We start from the raw sequence: 17,516 nt of genomic DNA on the forward strand, positions 1-17,516 counted from the left end.
GGCAATGGTCTCCCAGCTTCGCCTGCTGGCGAGGGATAAATGGAGTCTTTGACTGCTCAGTTTAATACCTACTAAAATAGCACACACCAAAGAAGTACACGGTGGTCACAAAAGCTCCTTCTCGGCCAATGAGATTTTATTTTCCAACACAATGGGAGACGAGCACGGAGCTGATGAAAGCGGAGAAGGACCTCGTCGGTCAGAGCTTCTTTTCTGTCTTTTTTAAAACTGAGATAGACGTGTTACCTTTTGAGGAAGGTTGTAGATTTGTATTTGTGCTGTTTTGACCCCCCCATGACCTGCTGCACTGTTCCACTCCTAACGCTATCGACCAAGTTGTCCCGAGAGGTCAGAATCAAGACCACGCTCTCTGTTGGGTTGTGTGGCTTTGGCTGGGGAGGCGGCCCTCTCGCACCAGAACGTGGTTTTTATCACCGCGTCGCCATCTTTGCCACCTCGGCACACAGCGCCTTCCAGTAAGACGCACCGAATCAAACTGAGTTTGAGTTTGTTCTCTAAGTTGCAGACTGTTAAATAATCTCTGCTAAAGTACGACTTACACACTTGTTCTGAAGCTTTCGAGCGTATCCCACGGTCTTCATCAGCGGATAAATAAAGGAAGCTAATTGCACATAGAAAAATGATGCAAAATATGAAGTTGAAAAGTTAGAAGAGTTTTTAGCTGTTTATGTTCTGGCAATAAATACAGACAACAAAGATAACTGGAACTAACGTTGTAATCAATGATGTCAATAAATGAACAGAGACTGAGCCTGCGATCAAAAAGAAACTGTACAAAAGCCAGTGATCCAGAACAATTACTTTATTGATTTTATAAAAACCTTTATTTATAGTACATTCATTGCTCAAATAATCCTTTTTTTAAACCTTGCATGCTTATGAAAATAATAATATAGTTTAAAATGTCTTTGTAGCGCACACAAAGATGGAAATTCTAAAACTTTAAAACGCCTTTTACCAGAAGAAGCTCTGTGGGTTCTTGAATGTCGGACATAATTTCTCCGTAAGATTGGGGGCTTTTAAAATGTGACAATTATTTTAAGTAATTGAACCATTTTAAAAGGACGTATTGTCAGTAAACTATTATAACCGTCATCGTTGTGTTTTGTTTTGTTTACATCCTCCTTCCTTTGGGCGTGACAAGGACTGCTGTGTGACGTTAAACTGCTGTGTGTGTGTGTGTGTGTGTGTGTGCGTGTAGGAGGTGCATAAACCCTGAAGGCTGATCACATGACCGAAACATCACAAACCCGCTGCGCTGATTGGCACATTGAAACCTTTTTTTGCGGCGGTTTTATGAGTCTGTGTTCCGCTGAATGTGTGTGTGTGTGTGTGTGTGTTTGTGCGTGTGTGTGCGTGTGTGTTTGTGCGTGTGTGTGTGTGTGTGTTTGGGTGACCCGCCACGTGTGACCCTTTGACAGAGGCAGGGCGAGGCCATGAGCTGTAACCAGCGGCCTGAGCAGAATAACGTCAACCAGAGCCATCTCACAGACATGACACCAGTCCAACAGCACACACACACACACACACACATGCTCTCGTCCCGAGAGAGCTCCACCGAGCTGTTATGGAAATTCATTCTTGGGGCGACTGTGGCTCAGTGTTGCGCACGGTTGTCCTTCAATCAAAGGATCGGCTGTTCGATCCCCGGCTCCGCTAGCCCATGTCGATGTAGATTTGGGCAAGACACTCAACCCCACATTGCACCCGTAGCTGTGACTACGGTGTGTGAATGTTAGTTAGTCCTGATGTGCAGGTGGAACCGTAGCTCCTCCCATCAGTGTGTGAATGGGTGGATGATGTCATATAGTGTCAAAGCGCACTGAGTGGTTGGAACAAGTACAGGTCCATTCTGTGTTACGTAACAGTATATTAACCAGCGTCCTTCGCCTTCTTCCCCGTGACGGGCTTAGCACCGACACTGTTATGATTTTCACAAGCACATTTTTGGCTTTAGCATTATTTTAGGTGCAGCAGATGATATCAAATGTCTGTCTTTCTATAAAAATAATCTGTCTTTGCCAGATTTGTGTCTTTTTTCTTTGAAGGATGGAAAAGGTCACCGTCAGAGGGGCCATTATTTTAGATGATAGACTACAGAAGGCGCTATTTGTTGCTTTCCTGTTAAAGGAATGGGTTGACATTTTGGGAGATAAGAAGATTGATGCCTCTCCCATGTATCATGGTGAATATGAAGCTGGTTAGCTTAGCTTAGCATCAAGGGAAACATCACTCTGACTACGTCGTAAGGTCACTGATGAGGTTGTATCTTATGATGGAACAATGTCTCCGTGTGGTTCTACAGGGTGCCGGACTGTTTGTTGGCTCGATGCAGTGAGAACCTTTTTATTATCCGCTTTCCATTTTTCCCCCCATGTTTTGTCTCTCTGTGGTAAATCAAACCAGGCTAATCCAAGCGCTCTTAAGAGTTTTCCAGTGAATACTATGTGACCCACGGCTGGCTGGTTTGACTCAACATCTCTGCAGATTGCTGCTGCTGCCGAGGCTTTTTCCCACACAGATAGAAGGTTATTAACGGTAGCCGTATTCCTGGAATGCACCCCACTAGCGGCACGGCTAATCCTCATACAGGGAAGATAGAGCAGGGGAAAACACAGGGAGGGAAGGGCGGTTGGGGAAAGGTGAGGGTGTGTTGCACAGATGCAGAGGTGAAGAAGCATAGCGGAGGGAGAGAGGAGGGCACTTAGTGAGAGAGAGAGAGAGAGAGAGAGAGAGAGAGAGAGAGAGAGAGAGAGAGAGAGAGAGAGAGAGAGAGAGAAGAAAGAGGGCATCATGAAACATTGAAACAGGAAGAAGACGGGAACGGTGTCACCGGAGTGTCTTCGTTCAACCAAACTCACAAGCAACAAGCAGGTTGGTTTGGATCATTTTCATGGGAGTGTTATTTTATTACATTTTTCAGTTAATGTTCTCAGTGATTATCTTCACATAGCTCGACCCACAATGCCTATGATTAAATGTCAAATTGTTGTGAACCATGAGTCACGCATGGGTGGAACACTCTACTCTCTTCATCCCGTGTTACGGTAGATGAGAATCCAACAAGTCAAAACAGTAACAGGACTTGTAATCAGGAGACCGGTGTTAGTACCGGTGTTCCACGGTGTTGTGGGTTGGTTTTTTTAAGTTAGTGAGGCTTGTGACGCGTTTTGTTGTTTTCTTACATATTTGACTTATTTTAAGACCAACCGTGATGATTTTCCAGATTTTATTCATTTGTATATTTTATTATATACAAAAGACAATACATAAACAGAACAATAAGAGGACAACAAGAACAGTGAGTACAGGCCCGCCAACAACATCAAGTCAGTGGATGGGAGAACAGAGCTATGTGAAAGGATAGCAAATGAAATAAATAAGTATGTAAAAGAACATCATATTATTATATCATAAACATGTGCGCCTATTTATACGACTAATAACACTATAACAATAATAATAATAATAATAAAGTCAGGTGGATGATTTTCCTCAACCTAACTAAGTGGTTTTGTTTTGCCTATACCTGACCGTAGTTTTGTTGGATAAACACAACGTGTCACGGTAAAAATGACACGTGAAAAGCCTTGAATGCGTTATAATGACGCGGAGAAATGTGGTGCTATTCAGACGCCTGCCCATTAGATCTGGTTAATTTACCTTTAACAACACACTGACCACAGCCATGCATGCTGGAGATCTTTTTTCAATATTCTTTTCAATATGAAAAAGAACCATATACCAATTGAACAGTTCTGTGTGAGTGTTGAGGTGATAAGAAGAGGTCCGGAGCGTGGAGGACGACGCAGGGAGGTCAAGAGAAGAGACAGCAGGTGACCATCCAGAGGTCAAAGCCTCAGCCGTATCATGTCTATGTAACCGTTGTTACGCAACGTACTTTCTCATCCGTCTTAATGAAAACTCAGATTGCTGGGGACCGGAACACGAGACCCCGATGAGCAGCGTGTCCAAACGTCCTCAAACACGCTTCAAGCTTAACCACCAGGACGACCGTGGCACTTTGCACACCTCTTCATTTGTGATTTGTGTGACCAGAAATAATAAAAAGGTGCTCAGAATCAGCTTTATCGGCCATGTGTGTGTGTACACATACATGGAATCTGACTCCGGTTACACGTTGCTCTCGTCGTACATATGAACATATGATATACATATGATATACTCAGCAGCGTATATATGGCATTTTACAATCACATTATTAACGGATATCTCACTCTGTAAATACAACTCGTAACTGCAGGCCTGTTGTATCAATGAATGTTGTGAAATGCTGAATTTGGTTTTTAAAAACAGAGTCTACATGAAGAAATACTAATACTTGTGCTGACAAGTGATATTGAATACAGTGCTGAACATATGAAAATAGAATAGGGGACAATGAAAAGATCCAGTGACCACATCTTGGTAACGATAGACAAATATTCTTGACATTTCTTTCATGTAAATTATTGCCTAAAGTCAATAATAAAACAGGATAATAACCCACCTTAGCTGCACTGCACACTTCTGTTTGTATCTTGTCTCCTGAACCTAACCTGTTCTGAAATCTATTTGCTTTAAAAAAACATGTTTAAGGCTCTCTGGTCCTCCATATCGTCAAGGCAAGTGTCTGCAAAGAAAAGGTCACCTAACTCATTTCCCCAACCTCTTGTTTTGATCACCGGGGAACATTACAAGCTAAAAAAAAAAGTAAAGCAAGAAAAATTAAAAACTAAACAAACAAACTTTTCAATTCACATTTTTATTGTTCATCATATTGATACAGCATCACTGATACAAAAAACATCCCCTTTTGTTTGGGTAAAATTACAATTCTGAATGTTCGGCCAGTGTTTCTCCACGGATAGAGGTCCATTGGAAAAAGGGCAGGTGGTTCTCTACGGCTCTTTTCTGATCGCTGACTAATTTAGCTGTGGACTTGTCTGCTTTAAAAGATCCACGAGACGACTTCTCATCTATGCCGGCACAAAATATGGCAACACTGTACAGCTTGGCTCAATCATGCTAAAGAGGACGAAGAGATTTGTCCAAAAGACAAAGAAATATTCATCCAGACCGAATACCTGAGATACTAAAGGGTGGTGCTGGGAGCATTCCAATAAAAACGTGCCGCCTTTAGTCTTTTGTCAAATGAGCACTTTAAAAAAGACCAAACTCAACCTGAAGCTGTTGACCGCTGACGGGCAGAATATGCCAATTGACGGCAGGATGCTAATGAAGTGACCGCTAATCATTCATAAAGAAAAAATAAAAGCGAGTGAACCAGATTGTTAAACTGGGAACAATCCATTATTGAACATTCATAGCAGGTCCTGAAGGGCTGCGTGGACCCCTTCGGTCATGAAGCTTGCTGACTTATCAGGCTGTGGAAAGCTCTAGTTCAAGTAACTTCACGGATATAAGACATGCGGGGTTGAAATGTTTGTTTCTATGATAGCGGAGATCCACATCATAAGCCACAGTATGATAAGCCACTATGTATGAAACACAGAAGGTTCTTTCATTTCATTTTTTTATCCTGTGGAAGAGGTATTCAACCGCGAGTTATCATAGAATGACGTCTGCACGTTAGTGTATGTGCCACGCGATACATAGCAGAAGAGCCATGAGCTCTTTCAAGAACCTTCCTGTAGTGTGGTCACAAAATACTTTGGATAATCTCGTTTTGCATTGTTTTTCAGAAAAACAGCAATACTGTGTACTTGTGGCTGTGATATCAACCCAGTGTTGGTCAGCAGGAGCCAATCAGCTACAGACACTCATCGCAAGGTTTCTAAAACTTCTGGGAAAAGCATGTTATAAAGTGATTAATTCATCCAGATATGAGGAGTTAACATTAGAACATGAAAATGGATATATAGAAACCAAATTTTCTACAAATATACAAGCTTCAAATAAAGAAGAAAAAAAAACTACTGTCGTACAGCAGGAGAAAAAAACAATTCTAATACACGTTATATATATTTATATACTAAAACAAACTGGATTGCAGAAGACTTGCAATGCAGAATCCCCCAACAACCCACTCACAATGAGTGTCAGTGTACCATAAAATAACAATTATTTACAGAGCATATACATATGTCCAAAAAGACTATGTTTGTAATCCAAAGACATGCACATAATACACTATTTCATTTGAAATATCAATTTGTTTCATGTTCGTAGATCCGCAAAGGATCTATAATTGTTATCCACTTTGGGTAGATGTGTTGGTGACAGGTAGCGGCTTCGGAGACGAGGTGAAATGAGGTTTTGGTGTTGTCTTGAATAATTTCCCGAAAAGGAACGAGTATCAGAAGCCAATTTGAGAACAATGCAAAGGCACAATTTAAAAGAATAACTATTCACTGTTGCAAGTTTGATCTGATTATTGATTATGTGAATACTGAAATGATGTTACTACGTGATAATCGGTTCACTGAGATTAATAATTTTACCTTGGTTTTGTCTGCAAAACAGATGAAGTGACCCATGTATTTATAGCGAAATAACACACGATCGGAATTTCCTTAAACAGTTAAACTAAACGTTATCCATCAAAATATATATATTTTTTAATCAAATATAAAATAAGGCGTCTCTTTACATTACATTTGGAGAGAGTAAGGGTTTTCTTTCAGAAGGCATAAGGATAGTATGGCACAACTTGTTTACTACAATCTTAGCATCTTGATTTTGCGAACTGATTTTGAATGAGCTCTTTCACATTTGGATCTTGGTTGAATTTAATTCACTTTAGAATCGCCCAATTGTATTTATGTAAACTGTATATATTTAAATAGTTTTTCGTACAAATGTTTGCCGATTATTTATCAAAAATAACAACTTATGGCCGGATATGAAAGGCCAAATAAATAATTTCAGCAGGTGTTTCTACTGCATGTTGAAAATGTTCACTTCATGAAAACCTGAATGGAAAATTAAGCAAATTGTGATATTTTGTCAAACCCTTTTTTTTTGGGGCGACAAACTTAATTATGTTTATCTTTCTGTTCAGATCCCTCTGTGACATTAATACTGACTGTGCATAAAGACTTTGGAGAAGATTCTGATTGTTAACAAACAAACTTTCCTGAATAAAAGTTGTAAAACGATTTAACTGAATTATTGATTTACCTTTTGCCGTTTTGAGATGAGCCGGAAAATACAGGCGTGGATGTGTTTTCACCAAGCCTACGTGCGTGCGTGCGTGTGTGTGTGTGTGTGTGTGTGTGTGTGTGTGTGTGTGTGTGTGTGCGTGCGTGTGTGTGCTAGCTCTACACACAAAGTGAAACGTAATGCTAGAAGTGCTCCTTGTTTCATGGAGGACGACACACTCCAACTCCGATTGTCTCCTTCAAGTACACAGAGGACTGAGGGACTCGCATTGTCTTTCCAGCCCTGCAGAAACCGCAGTTCACAGATCTGCTTCGGGGGGGGGCTGTACAGTATGTGTTTGTTCCTTCTCCTCACAGCTGGAAATATTAAGGAAGATGACAATGATTTCACCCTGTTGGTGGCACATTAAACCAGTCTTGTTTTCCCCTCTCTAGATTTTGATTCTTATGTTTATGCTGTGTCATCCAGAACTTTACAGCAAAAAAAAAAAAAAGGACAAACCGAACGAAAAAGTCTCCAGTTATATTCTCCGGGGAGCAAACTGAAGACGCCTTAACCCGGCACATTATGTTCATATGTTTATAATTGACATTTATGATTTGGCCAAGGGAAGGGAACCACTGAGGAACCCCGTTCCCAGATGTTGGACCAGCTGAGGCGGGTAGGGAACAGGGTGCACTGTTAAATGTGAATCTAAGGAGGGAAGAAGGGGCTTAGTGGCCACCGCTGGAGCCTGGGGGGTTGTGGATCCAGTCGAGGACGATGAGTGACAGGCTGCCAATCATGAAGATGACTCCCACAACCAGGAAGACAGCCGCCTGAGGGGAGACAGACATGAAGAGAGAAGGAGGAGGGGTTACAATGTGTGATGATTTACAGCAAGGGGGGGGCTGTAGAAATTTCTGACGAGTCAAGTTTTGAAAGTGTTATCTGCTGCATGAGGCAAAGAGTGAGGAAAATGATACATTGAGAAAGACGCTGAGAGTGAGAGTGAGAGAGAGTGTGTGTGTGTGTGTGTGTGTCATCACACTTACTCCGATCTTCTGCGGGGAGCGAAATGGCACTGACTTTACCAGGCGGATGTAAAAGGCAGCAGGTAGGATGAAGATGAGCATCGTGGCTGCAGAGGAACCTGTGAAAAAAAGAGAGTAATTCAGAAAATTGTAGTTTTCCTTTAAAATATTAGATATTGATGTAACCTTTTTTTTAAATTGTTTAAGGAGTACAGGAAAAAAAAATACATATTAATCTTCACTATAAGCAATTGAAAATAAATAGTTATACACGATGGATGGAGAACTTGCTTTTTTTTTTTAGCTTTGAGGCATTTGTGTGAAAACGCTTAACGTCAGAAGGACGTGGTTATGTATTCGCAATCTTTAGTGTTTCCGTGTGTTGGCAGCGAGAACGTGAGTGTTTTGATCCAGTAGTCACAAAGGACACTTCATAGATGACGTCACCCGGCACTTTAAGCTTCTGTACTTCCAACATCTTTACTTCACAAAACAACCCCTGACCTAAAAGTGCTCATTGGGCCCAGAACGGCCTGATTTCTTCTTACATCATTCCTATTTATTTATATATACCACATACTGTATATCACTCATATTTGATGTCTGGAAACCAAATCCTTCTCACCATATTGTGACATCTTTTTCGTTTTATTTGAAAAGAAAAACTGTTCCACAGATCCTTTTGTGTACATCAAAGACTCACCGATGAAGCCGAAGATGTCCCTGATGGTGGGCACGAAGATGACCAAGATGTTGTTGAAGGCCAGGATGGCGGCGGCAATCAGCAAGTGGCGAATCCAGCTGAACTCTCGCCCGCTGAACAGCAGCGTGGTGATGGAGGAGCGGATCTGGAGGGGGGCGCAAAGTATTGATATTGAAGTCTCTGGCTTATAAAGTGACTGAGATCAGGGGAATGTGCAACGTGTGACTTAAAAGGTATTAGTTTGGTTTGCAAAATGAAAATCATTATTAAATCATTATAACATAAACTATTAAAGACAAAGAAACAAACAACACCAACAACGACAGTCTGCCGGCCTGTGCCCGAGGCTGATTCCCAAACTTGGCCACTGACTAAAGTGTGTCAAGTGCTACGAGGTGTGTGTGTGTGTGTGCGTGTGTGTGTGAACCAGGAGATCCCAGCTAAGACGCCTGGTGCTGCTGAGCCACAGGCAGCCTTATTCAAGCCTCCAGTGGGTGAAAGGTCGCGGGTATCAGGTGAAACCTGCGGCTTCGTGGGCTCGCAGGCCACCGAGGGGGAAGGTTACAAGGGGCGGAGCTTATGGCGCTCATTCAAAAAGCCACGGGGGATTATCTCCCACGGCGTAACGGTAGCATGGGATTGCATCAGCCGGCAGAGAGAAGAGGGCAGGGTTGCTTGCAGGGGGGAGGAGGGTTTTAGAAACAACTAGTGTCACTTGCAGGTTTAAAAAAAAAAAAACGTCCTTCCTCTTTTACTTACTAGTTCCACATTAAGGCAGATGAGGGCCACCAGTCGCCATGACACTACATTTAATTACAGCTCTGGCCGACACATGTATGTGGAGAATGAAATAAGAGACGCAAATGGAGTTTAAGTGAAAATAACTTTTGTTTTCTTGCGTTAACTTGAACAGGACGAAGCATGTGCATTCCAGAGCTGGTGGAACACCACATGCCGTCTTTGTAACCTTTCAAGGCGGACTTAAGCACAAGATTTACATCCAGTTATCATGGCACAGTGGAAAAAACATAAATCACATTAACTGGATTTTCTGCCCCGTCAGATTGAACCGAGTGACCTCCGTCGTGACTGTGAGGAGGCATCTGGATGGCTACTGCGCTTCACTATCCACTCCCCAAAAAAGTGTCTCCACAGAATTTGGTACGGGAGATATTGACATAAGTTTGGCTGCATCCCTCCTCATATTCTACAAACATGCCCCCTCCTCCCACGCGTTGTTGCATAATCAGGCCTGGCTTGGAAAACTAGAGCCTGGACGCGGCATTTCTTTCCGAGGCCCCAAACTATTCAGCACCCGACTGTTACCTGGCGCAAAGCCTTTGGAGTTCACTGTGTGATATTTGCACACTATTTTGGCTCCTGGCTCTTTACCTGTCGGAGGCCTGCACACACAGTCTGGGGATGCACTGGTCGTCAGCCACAACTGGGTTCAGCCGGTCAGCAACAAACCTGAGACTTCAATCATAGCTATGTAAGCTTGCTCTGCAAAAAGACGCGGCTAAAAACAAACCCTTTGCTGCAAACAAGGATTATGTTAAGTCAAGTGTTGTGCACGCATGGAGGTGCTCGAGTATTTTTTAAAGCGAAAGCAGCGGACACTGTGTGACAGCGGTTAAATATAACAGATGCTGGGTGTGAAATGAAACTAGATGCGGAAGAGTCCCCTTTTCAGTAAAATGGTAAACAATCAACCCCGAATAGCTACTTGAAACTACACAAACAAGAAAGAAAGAACAATAATATCCTCTGACATTGTGGATGACAGCTGCAGTGCATGGGGACCAGTGGACTGAGAAAGTGAAAACTTATGAATGTATATTAATATTATTAATATTTCTAACTTCAGAATTGATGTTAAAAGTTAGACCCATTCATTGTTATATAGAGGAGAAAAAACCTAAAAACTGTATTTTCCCCAACCTGGCAACCCAAAATGTGTTTTAATCATTTTTTAATCAACCCCCACTTGTTTATGGGTAATGATTATAACTGATCTGCAAAGTGTTATTATTATTATTGGAAGACCAACAACACTGTTGCAGTTGACTACAAACTTTCATTGTCTAAATGCCCTTCACACATTTAAGCTAACGAGGGACGTTTAAGCTAACGAGGGACGTTTAAGCTAACGCAGGCCGCTGCTGCTGCTAATCACACGCAAGCTAGTTATTATTATGTAATTAACAAGCTAAACTTGTATCGCCATGTTTGAAATGGTGATGTAATTACTGGTGTTGTGTGGAAAACTTTTTTGTCCACCGACCCGACAGAAAGGCAAGTTTATCGTCTATCCTAAAGTAAAAAGTAAGTCAGGAGAAACCAGCCACCTAGCGCTACGGTCTGAAATGTTACTACGAGGTGGAGGGACAACAAGGTGGCGGTGGCGCTGTTATTCGGCTTGTTGGCGGCTGTCTCCCATGGTTTCAATCTTCAGCTGGAGCCTGAGAACTGGGGCATGTTTGACTCCACATAAAGCCCTTTCATTATGTACTGGATCCTGCAAAGCCCTGTGCGATCTGGCCTCTGTTAGCATCCATCCTTCACGTGACTGCACACACACACACACACACACCTCAACACATATCTCGAAACGTACACTCCCCCACACACACACACTCACACTCCTATCTCATGGAGAAGTTCCAAGGACAGCGGCAGACAAAGCGAATGTTAATCTCTCGAGCTGAAGCTAGGCAGCATTTCCATCGCAATATGAAGGTCAGGAGGATTCAAGGCGAGATTCTCAAATGTCAAGCGGAAAGTTGGCAGAGTGGTTCTTTTGATCCGAGGCCTCACGTGCGTCCAAGGTCGGCAGTCTTTCGACCACGTTGCCGCAACGACGTTTAATTCACTGCGTGGATGGCGACGGTCGGTGAATGAAACATGCCCGACATTTCTAATCAGAAATTGGGGCCTGAAATCAACTTTATTACACTTCATGAACGGCATTAGCGAAGGTCAGACATTTCACATTACTGTCATCCATGCAGGTAGAAGCCAACCCAGTTTATAACACCACACATTTGCCTGACATTGTTCCTGTTGTAAGCGGCTGCAGTGGGATTCGAACCCCTCACTGCGTTCCTGCCTTTTTCTTTCCCTAACCGACGTTCACCACAGCTGCTTTGCCTCACCCCATTTCTGTCTTGTGTTTCTCCGTCCTTATCAAATGTGTATCCCCTCTGTTATCTCGGTCTTCCTCCCTCTACCTCTGCTCCCCCTTCTGCATTTCAATTATAGTAGCAATGCATTCATTGCGAGGGCCATTGGAAACCAGCTGGGTATCGAGCTTCCACATTCTAACACTCGAGAATAAGTTTGTAGCGAGAAAAGAACAGAAGGTTACACCAGACTAACTATGGGTTTGCCTGTTCGATATTTCATCAAAGTATCATCTGGAAGTCAAAAAGGCACAAATATTAGTAATCTGTTTTAACTTTCATACCATGTTGCTTAAACGTGCCACATATGAAAACTGGGTAATCCTGTACAATTTTGATAGATGTCCCTTTATAAATTAAAAACATTAAAAAAGGAAACATTTTACACAATTCATCTTTGTGCAAGTCTCTAATATTATCCGATGGGATTTATGTATTCTTCCACAGCTGCCGTCAGACAATCACGGGATTGTTCTTCACTATCTTTGATATTCAGATCCACATGCAGATTTCTATCAACTCTTATTTGTATTTAGAGGATTCTGCACAAGCCACTAAATACAAATTGAACCGACTCTGGTTTGTGTTTATCCCCCCCTCCCTTCCCCCACCCACCCCCCTTGATGCAGGCTTACCCCAGTCTCACTGGCTCCGCCTCTCTATCTTCCTGAAGAGTGAGGGTTTTTCCACTGTCCACTCTGAGCCTGTAAACTTCCACTGCAGAGAGATCCCCCCCCTTCACACCCCCGCATACTGAAAGAACAGCAGTATCTGCCACAGTGTGTGTGTGTGTGTGTGTCCCTGTGTGTGTGTGTGTGTGTGTGTGTTAGAGAGATATGGGGGAGAACTATCAGCTGTATGGCTACAATGAAACAATGTTTGTTTGGATATGAGCCAGCTCAGATAAGTGCATATGTATACTCTGTAACTATGTATCAGTGTCCAGCCATAACATGCAGTCCTTGCTGCATCATTCTCTGTCAGCACATCTCCTGTGACCGAATATCAACATCTGTGCTGCCCCCTGGTGGCCGCCTTCTGCACTTGCAGCCACTTCAAAAATGATTGAGATGTTAGTAGATGTTTGTCTTGTCTTCACATAAATCTGTGTGTGCGCGTGTGTGCGTATGTGTGAATGGAAGCTAAAACAAGGCATGCAATTTCCTCTGGCCAGCGGCCATTTTTGTTCCCCCCATGTCAGACGAGGGCCAAGCTAAAATTAGTCCGTGCACATATATGGGGCGGGAAATAAGAGGAGTGTGCATACGTATGTGTAAATGAATGTGACTGAGTCGGTAACTTCTGACCCAAGCTTGAGAGAAAATGGGGAAACAGGCCAAAAAAAAGAAGAAAAAAGAAAGAAAGGCTTTACTGTTGAGATCTCAAAATGTGCGTCAGTGTTATTGAGAGGCGTGGCCGTTTCCGACTTCAGCCTGCGTGCTCCGGGATCTGAGATGACGTCGCGAGTCGAGTGCCAAACCGAACAGCGCGTACTTTTTCTTTTCTTTCTTACCACATTGCCAGGAAAAAGAAGAAAAAAGAAAGCTGTGTACCAGAAAACGCCGAACAAAAAAAAAAGTATTGACTGTGCAGCAAACACAAGACAGTGTAAGCAGAATGACCCAAAGTGGCAGTGAGGTGCTCCTGAATGAAAGCTTATACAAGAAGCTGGTTGGCGTCGGGTGGAGCGCGGCGGCCAGATACCTAATTACTAGTGTGTCTGCACAGCTCTGACGTGAATCAAATTATATCAGTGACTCAAATTAACAATGTTGAGACAGATGAAACGCTGAGAAGCAACATCTTCTGCTTCCCCTCCTCTGAGACAACCAGCTACACAAACTTACAAGGCGTGGTAAGAGACAGCAAGAGTGATGAGTGTGTGATGTACTCACAGGGAACAACACGATGGGCACCGTCAGGGTGACGGCAGTGAGAACAGCCAAACGCACCAGCAGCAACATAGTGTCAAACTTATACACCTTGGTGAAGGTGTGGAGCAACTCTGCCTCCACGTTTTCTGTTGGGAGGAGAAAAATACTTTGTGAAAAAAGGGGAGCCGGAAGCGATGGGAAAGTAATGTGATCTATTCCTTTCTAGCTAAAGTAAGCAGAAGATGCTCCTGCTACTTTTATCACGACAACATGACCCCCAGTGGACAGCTAGGACTCTGCAACTTTCCGACCCTTTTGCTGGTCCGGTTCCCCTGGTCAATAACACATAAAGCACTGGTACTAGGGCTTTATATATTCTAGACCAGGTGTGTCAATGATATATATCGTTAAACTATCTGTCCGTGTGTGTCTGTATTTTGTATGCATACTACTGCTGCTTTTGTGCTGTGTTGCTCTTACCGTAAAAGGTGAGGTAGCCAACCAGTGCCGACATCATGTACATGATGAGCATCATCATGATGGACAGATTGGAGACGTTCTGCATCTTTTTCCGGCTGCGACTGTGGAAAACGACACGGACATTTAGAGACGTCACATCTCTTCTAAAAAACATATCCGATCGAGACTTGCAGGAGAGAGAATCTTGTATCATTAGATGCAGATTGAGCTTCTTCTCAACTGACATTACTTACTCTTTAAGCTCACTGTAGATGGGCAGGACCTCAGGGTGGCAGACGAAGGCGAAGGCCAGGATGGGCACCGTGTACGCCGTCTGGGGAGAAAACAATGTGCAGAAAATGTTTAATGTCATTCTTCCAGTACGTAGAAAGAAACGTCTAACAATAGATAGTGCTGTGTTTCCAAAGCTCAGTAAAGCACAGAGGGACACTGTCCCTTTAAAACCCTGAGAAAAACACATAATCCTGTGCCTGAACTCCTAAAACTACAACTGGCATGTGATTAAAAGCTCCAAAAGAAGCAGGTAGTCATCTCTTCAAAGACAATAAACTGACTACCTTCCCTTCCAAACAATGTGAAAACCAAAACTTCTCTGAATCAGCTAACCCAATGAGAACATAATGCTGCGTATGGTATTAGTATCGCGATTTATGATCAAGTGGGCCCAGACACAAATCCCTAAACACACCCACACACCCTCAAACAACCCTCACCTTCACCAAACATATCTTGGCTTATTCTTGGTATTCTGCTTCTATTGGTTGTGAAATGTGTTCGAGTCCACGTGTCTGGAATCGTTTTAGACAAACGTGGAGTGTTCACGTGGACGGACATTGAGTCCACGTTCTCCCTCTTTCACAGTTTACCTGAGAAAAGGAGACTTAATCCTGGCTTCAAAAGTAAACCAACCATTGTGTAAATTGACACAGCCTCACAAAACACGCTGCATTTCAGAGTCACGCCCTTTTAAACCTTTTGCTATTGAGACTTAACCCCATCCCCCGCATGCATAACACTGCAAGTGGGACAAATGTGTCAATGCCCGCGCTAATCTGTTGGGCTGCCGCCGACCGCACCTGTGAGTTGAAGACAAAGTATTTGGGCGTGCACATCTCCTCGTCTTCGGGGCGGGCCTCCACGTGGACGCCCGTGGAGGAGTGAGCGTCGGGGCTGCCGAGCACCGCCGGCGAGACGTCGGCGCGGGAGAAATCCATGTGCGCCGTGCTGTTCCGCGGCGAGTACAGCCCCGACATGTCCGAGCCGTTCATGCTGAGGTTGGACGAGTGGTGGTAAAAGAAGGGAAGAGGGCAGGGCAGCTGGGTCTTCTTGTAGATCATCTGGGAAAAGACAACGTGGAGTCACGAACGGTGCACTTAAAAGAACAGAAAATGCACTTCTCAAGAGTTAGTGTTGTGGCGGTAGTGTATAAGTCCTAGACCACATAAAGGTATTTGAGCAGGTGAGCCACAGACCACATACAGGTATGTGAGCAGGTGAGCTCCAGACCACATACAGGTATGTGTGCAGGTGAGCTCCAGACCACATAAAGGTATGTGTGCAGGTGAGCCCCAGACCACATGCATGTATGTGTGCAGGTGAGCCCCAGACCACATAAAGGTATGTGAGCAGGTGAGCTCCAGACCACAAATTTGCTTACATATAATTTTTACATTTATATAAATGCATGTACAATATTTTTAAACTTGAATAAACAATAATCAAATGCAAAGACAGTTATCTAACAATATGTTTGGGAGTAGTTACAGTGTTAGTTATAACCGGCCCTGTGAGATGTGAGTTTTCTTATCATACTATATATTTAGTCATTGGGTTACAGCGAGGATGGGACCCAAAATATTAAAAAAATAAACCTGAACCGACATGAAGCCTCAAAGTTTCTGTGCAAGCCCGAGCCACGGCAGCGGTTTTGGTCCCCAAGAAATCCTGGATTTCCACTGTACAAACTAAATAAAATATGTTACAAGCTAAAGACAACCAAAGTAATTCTAGTGTAGTAATGGATTTGATGTGCCTTCCCCTGACAAATGTTCAGCACAGCCCAGATTATTAGGTCTCCTTAATAAAAGACAAAAAAAAACTTGTGAACACGACCTGATTCAAGCGTGAGGGAATTTTGAAGAATTCCACTCCGACACGGACAGGAATTCAGACATCGGTCTAATCAGAACTATGTTGGCACGTTTCCTTATCGTACTAAATGTGGTAGACCTCATGTTTTTTGGAAATCTTTAAGGGAGCTGAACTTACCACACACAGGAAGAAGACCATGCAGCAGAGGGAGAAGCCGCTGGTGTAGCCCAGGTAGCCTGTGTGGCAGAAAGCAGGGGTGAGCTCCAAAATACCCACGAATGCAAATGGAAGGAATGTGCACACCGACATCGTTATTTCTGTTGCCATTTGTTCATTCAACTTCAGACACATGGCTTTGATTCCATTTGCGTCTTTATGTCTCACAGTTTTCATGACATAACCTGTGCATTGGGCTCAGTGTGTAACATCATGGAGCTGGCCCAGCTCAGTCGTGTCGGTCTCTAGTTTTCATAAATTACATCTGGGGGGGGGGGGGGTCGCAGCTGACTGCAGGCATTAATGGCAGTGTTGCGTTACCGTGACTCCCGACTGCGAGAGCTGACTAAGGGCTCCGGTAGTGTTGCATTACTTGGTGGGGACAGCCAGCTGCGGGAACTTAGGGAAAGACATGGATCCACACCACAGGAAGTGACTTGGATCCCGCCTAGAAGTATCTGACTTACAGAGCATGTGGCGAAATAGTTGAACAATATTCAATTCGATGGTGCAAAGTGAGTCCTTACCCAGATTTTTGAGCAGAGACAAAGGCAGGATGATTCCGATGGACACGAACACCACCAGGTAGTTCCCGTTCAAGTACCACTCACTGCAAGCACAGCACATGAAGTTAAGAGGAGCTCAGGGCCTCGACTGTATACACATACGCACACGCACACACACACACACACACACACACACACACACACACACACTCACCCGGAGATTTCTTCCAATCCCAGAAAGGCTCGGATCACCTCGGGCAGCTCGTACTTCACGATGAAGAGGTAGCTGGACATGGCTGCAATGC

General features: G+C 43.5%; 1 protein-coding gene across 6 annotated transcripts in view; it reads right to left on the bottom strand.

Annotated features, from left to right (window-relative positions):
- Positions 1 to 4,767: 4,767 nt before the first annotated feature.
- Positions 4,768 to 17,516, bottom strand: part of slc38a4 (solute carrier family 38 member 4) — a 28,828-nt gene continuing 16,079 nt past the window's right edge. For all 6 annotated transcript variants that reach the window (XM_034526320.1, XM_034526324.1, XM_034526322.1 and 3 more), the window contains 10 exons: positions 17,426 to 17,507; positions 17,233 to 17,315; positions 16,667 to 16,725; positions 15,475 to 15,735; positions 14,632 to 14,711; positions 14,399 to 14,499; positions 13,940 to 14,064; positions 8,863 to 9,007; positions 8,181 to 8,278; positions 4,768 to 7,964 (listed from right to left, as the gene is read on the bottom strand). In XM_034526320.1, coding sequence (XP_034382211.1) covers positions 7,860 to 7,964; positions 8,181 to 8,278; positions 8,863 to 9,007; positions 13,940 to 14,064; positions 14,399 to 14,499; positions 14,632 to 14,711; positions 15,475 to 15,735; positions 16,667 to 16,725; positions 17,233 to 17,315; positions 17,426 to 17,507 — 1,139 coding nt within the window. In that variant the 3' untranslated portion in view covers positions 4,768 to 7,859. The remainder of the gene's footprint in view (positions 7,965 to 8,180; positions 8,279 to 8,862; positions 9,008 to 13,939; positions 14,065 to 14,398; positions 14,500 to 14,631; positions 14,712 to 15,474; positions 15,736 to 16,666; positions 16,726 to 17,232; positions 17,316 to 17,425; positions 17,508 to 17,516) is intronic.

The sequence above is a fragment of the Cyclopterus lumpus genome, chromosome 23, assembly GCF_009769545.1.
Source record: "Cyclopterus lumpus isolate fCycLum1 chromosome 23, fCycLum1.pri, whole genome shotgun sequence".
In the NCBI taxonomy this organism is placed as follows: Eukaryota; Metazoa; Chordata; class Actinopteri; order Perciformes; family Cyclopteridae; genus Cyclopterus; species Cyclopterus lumpus.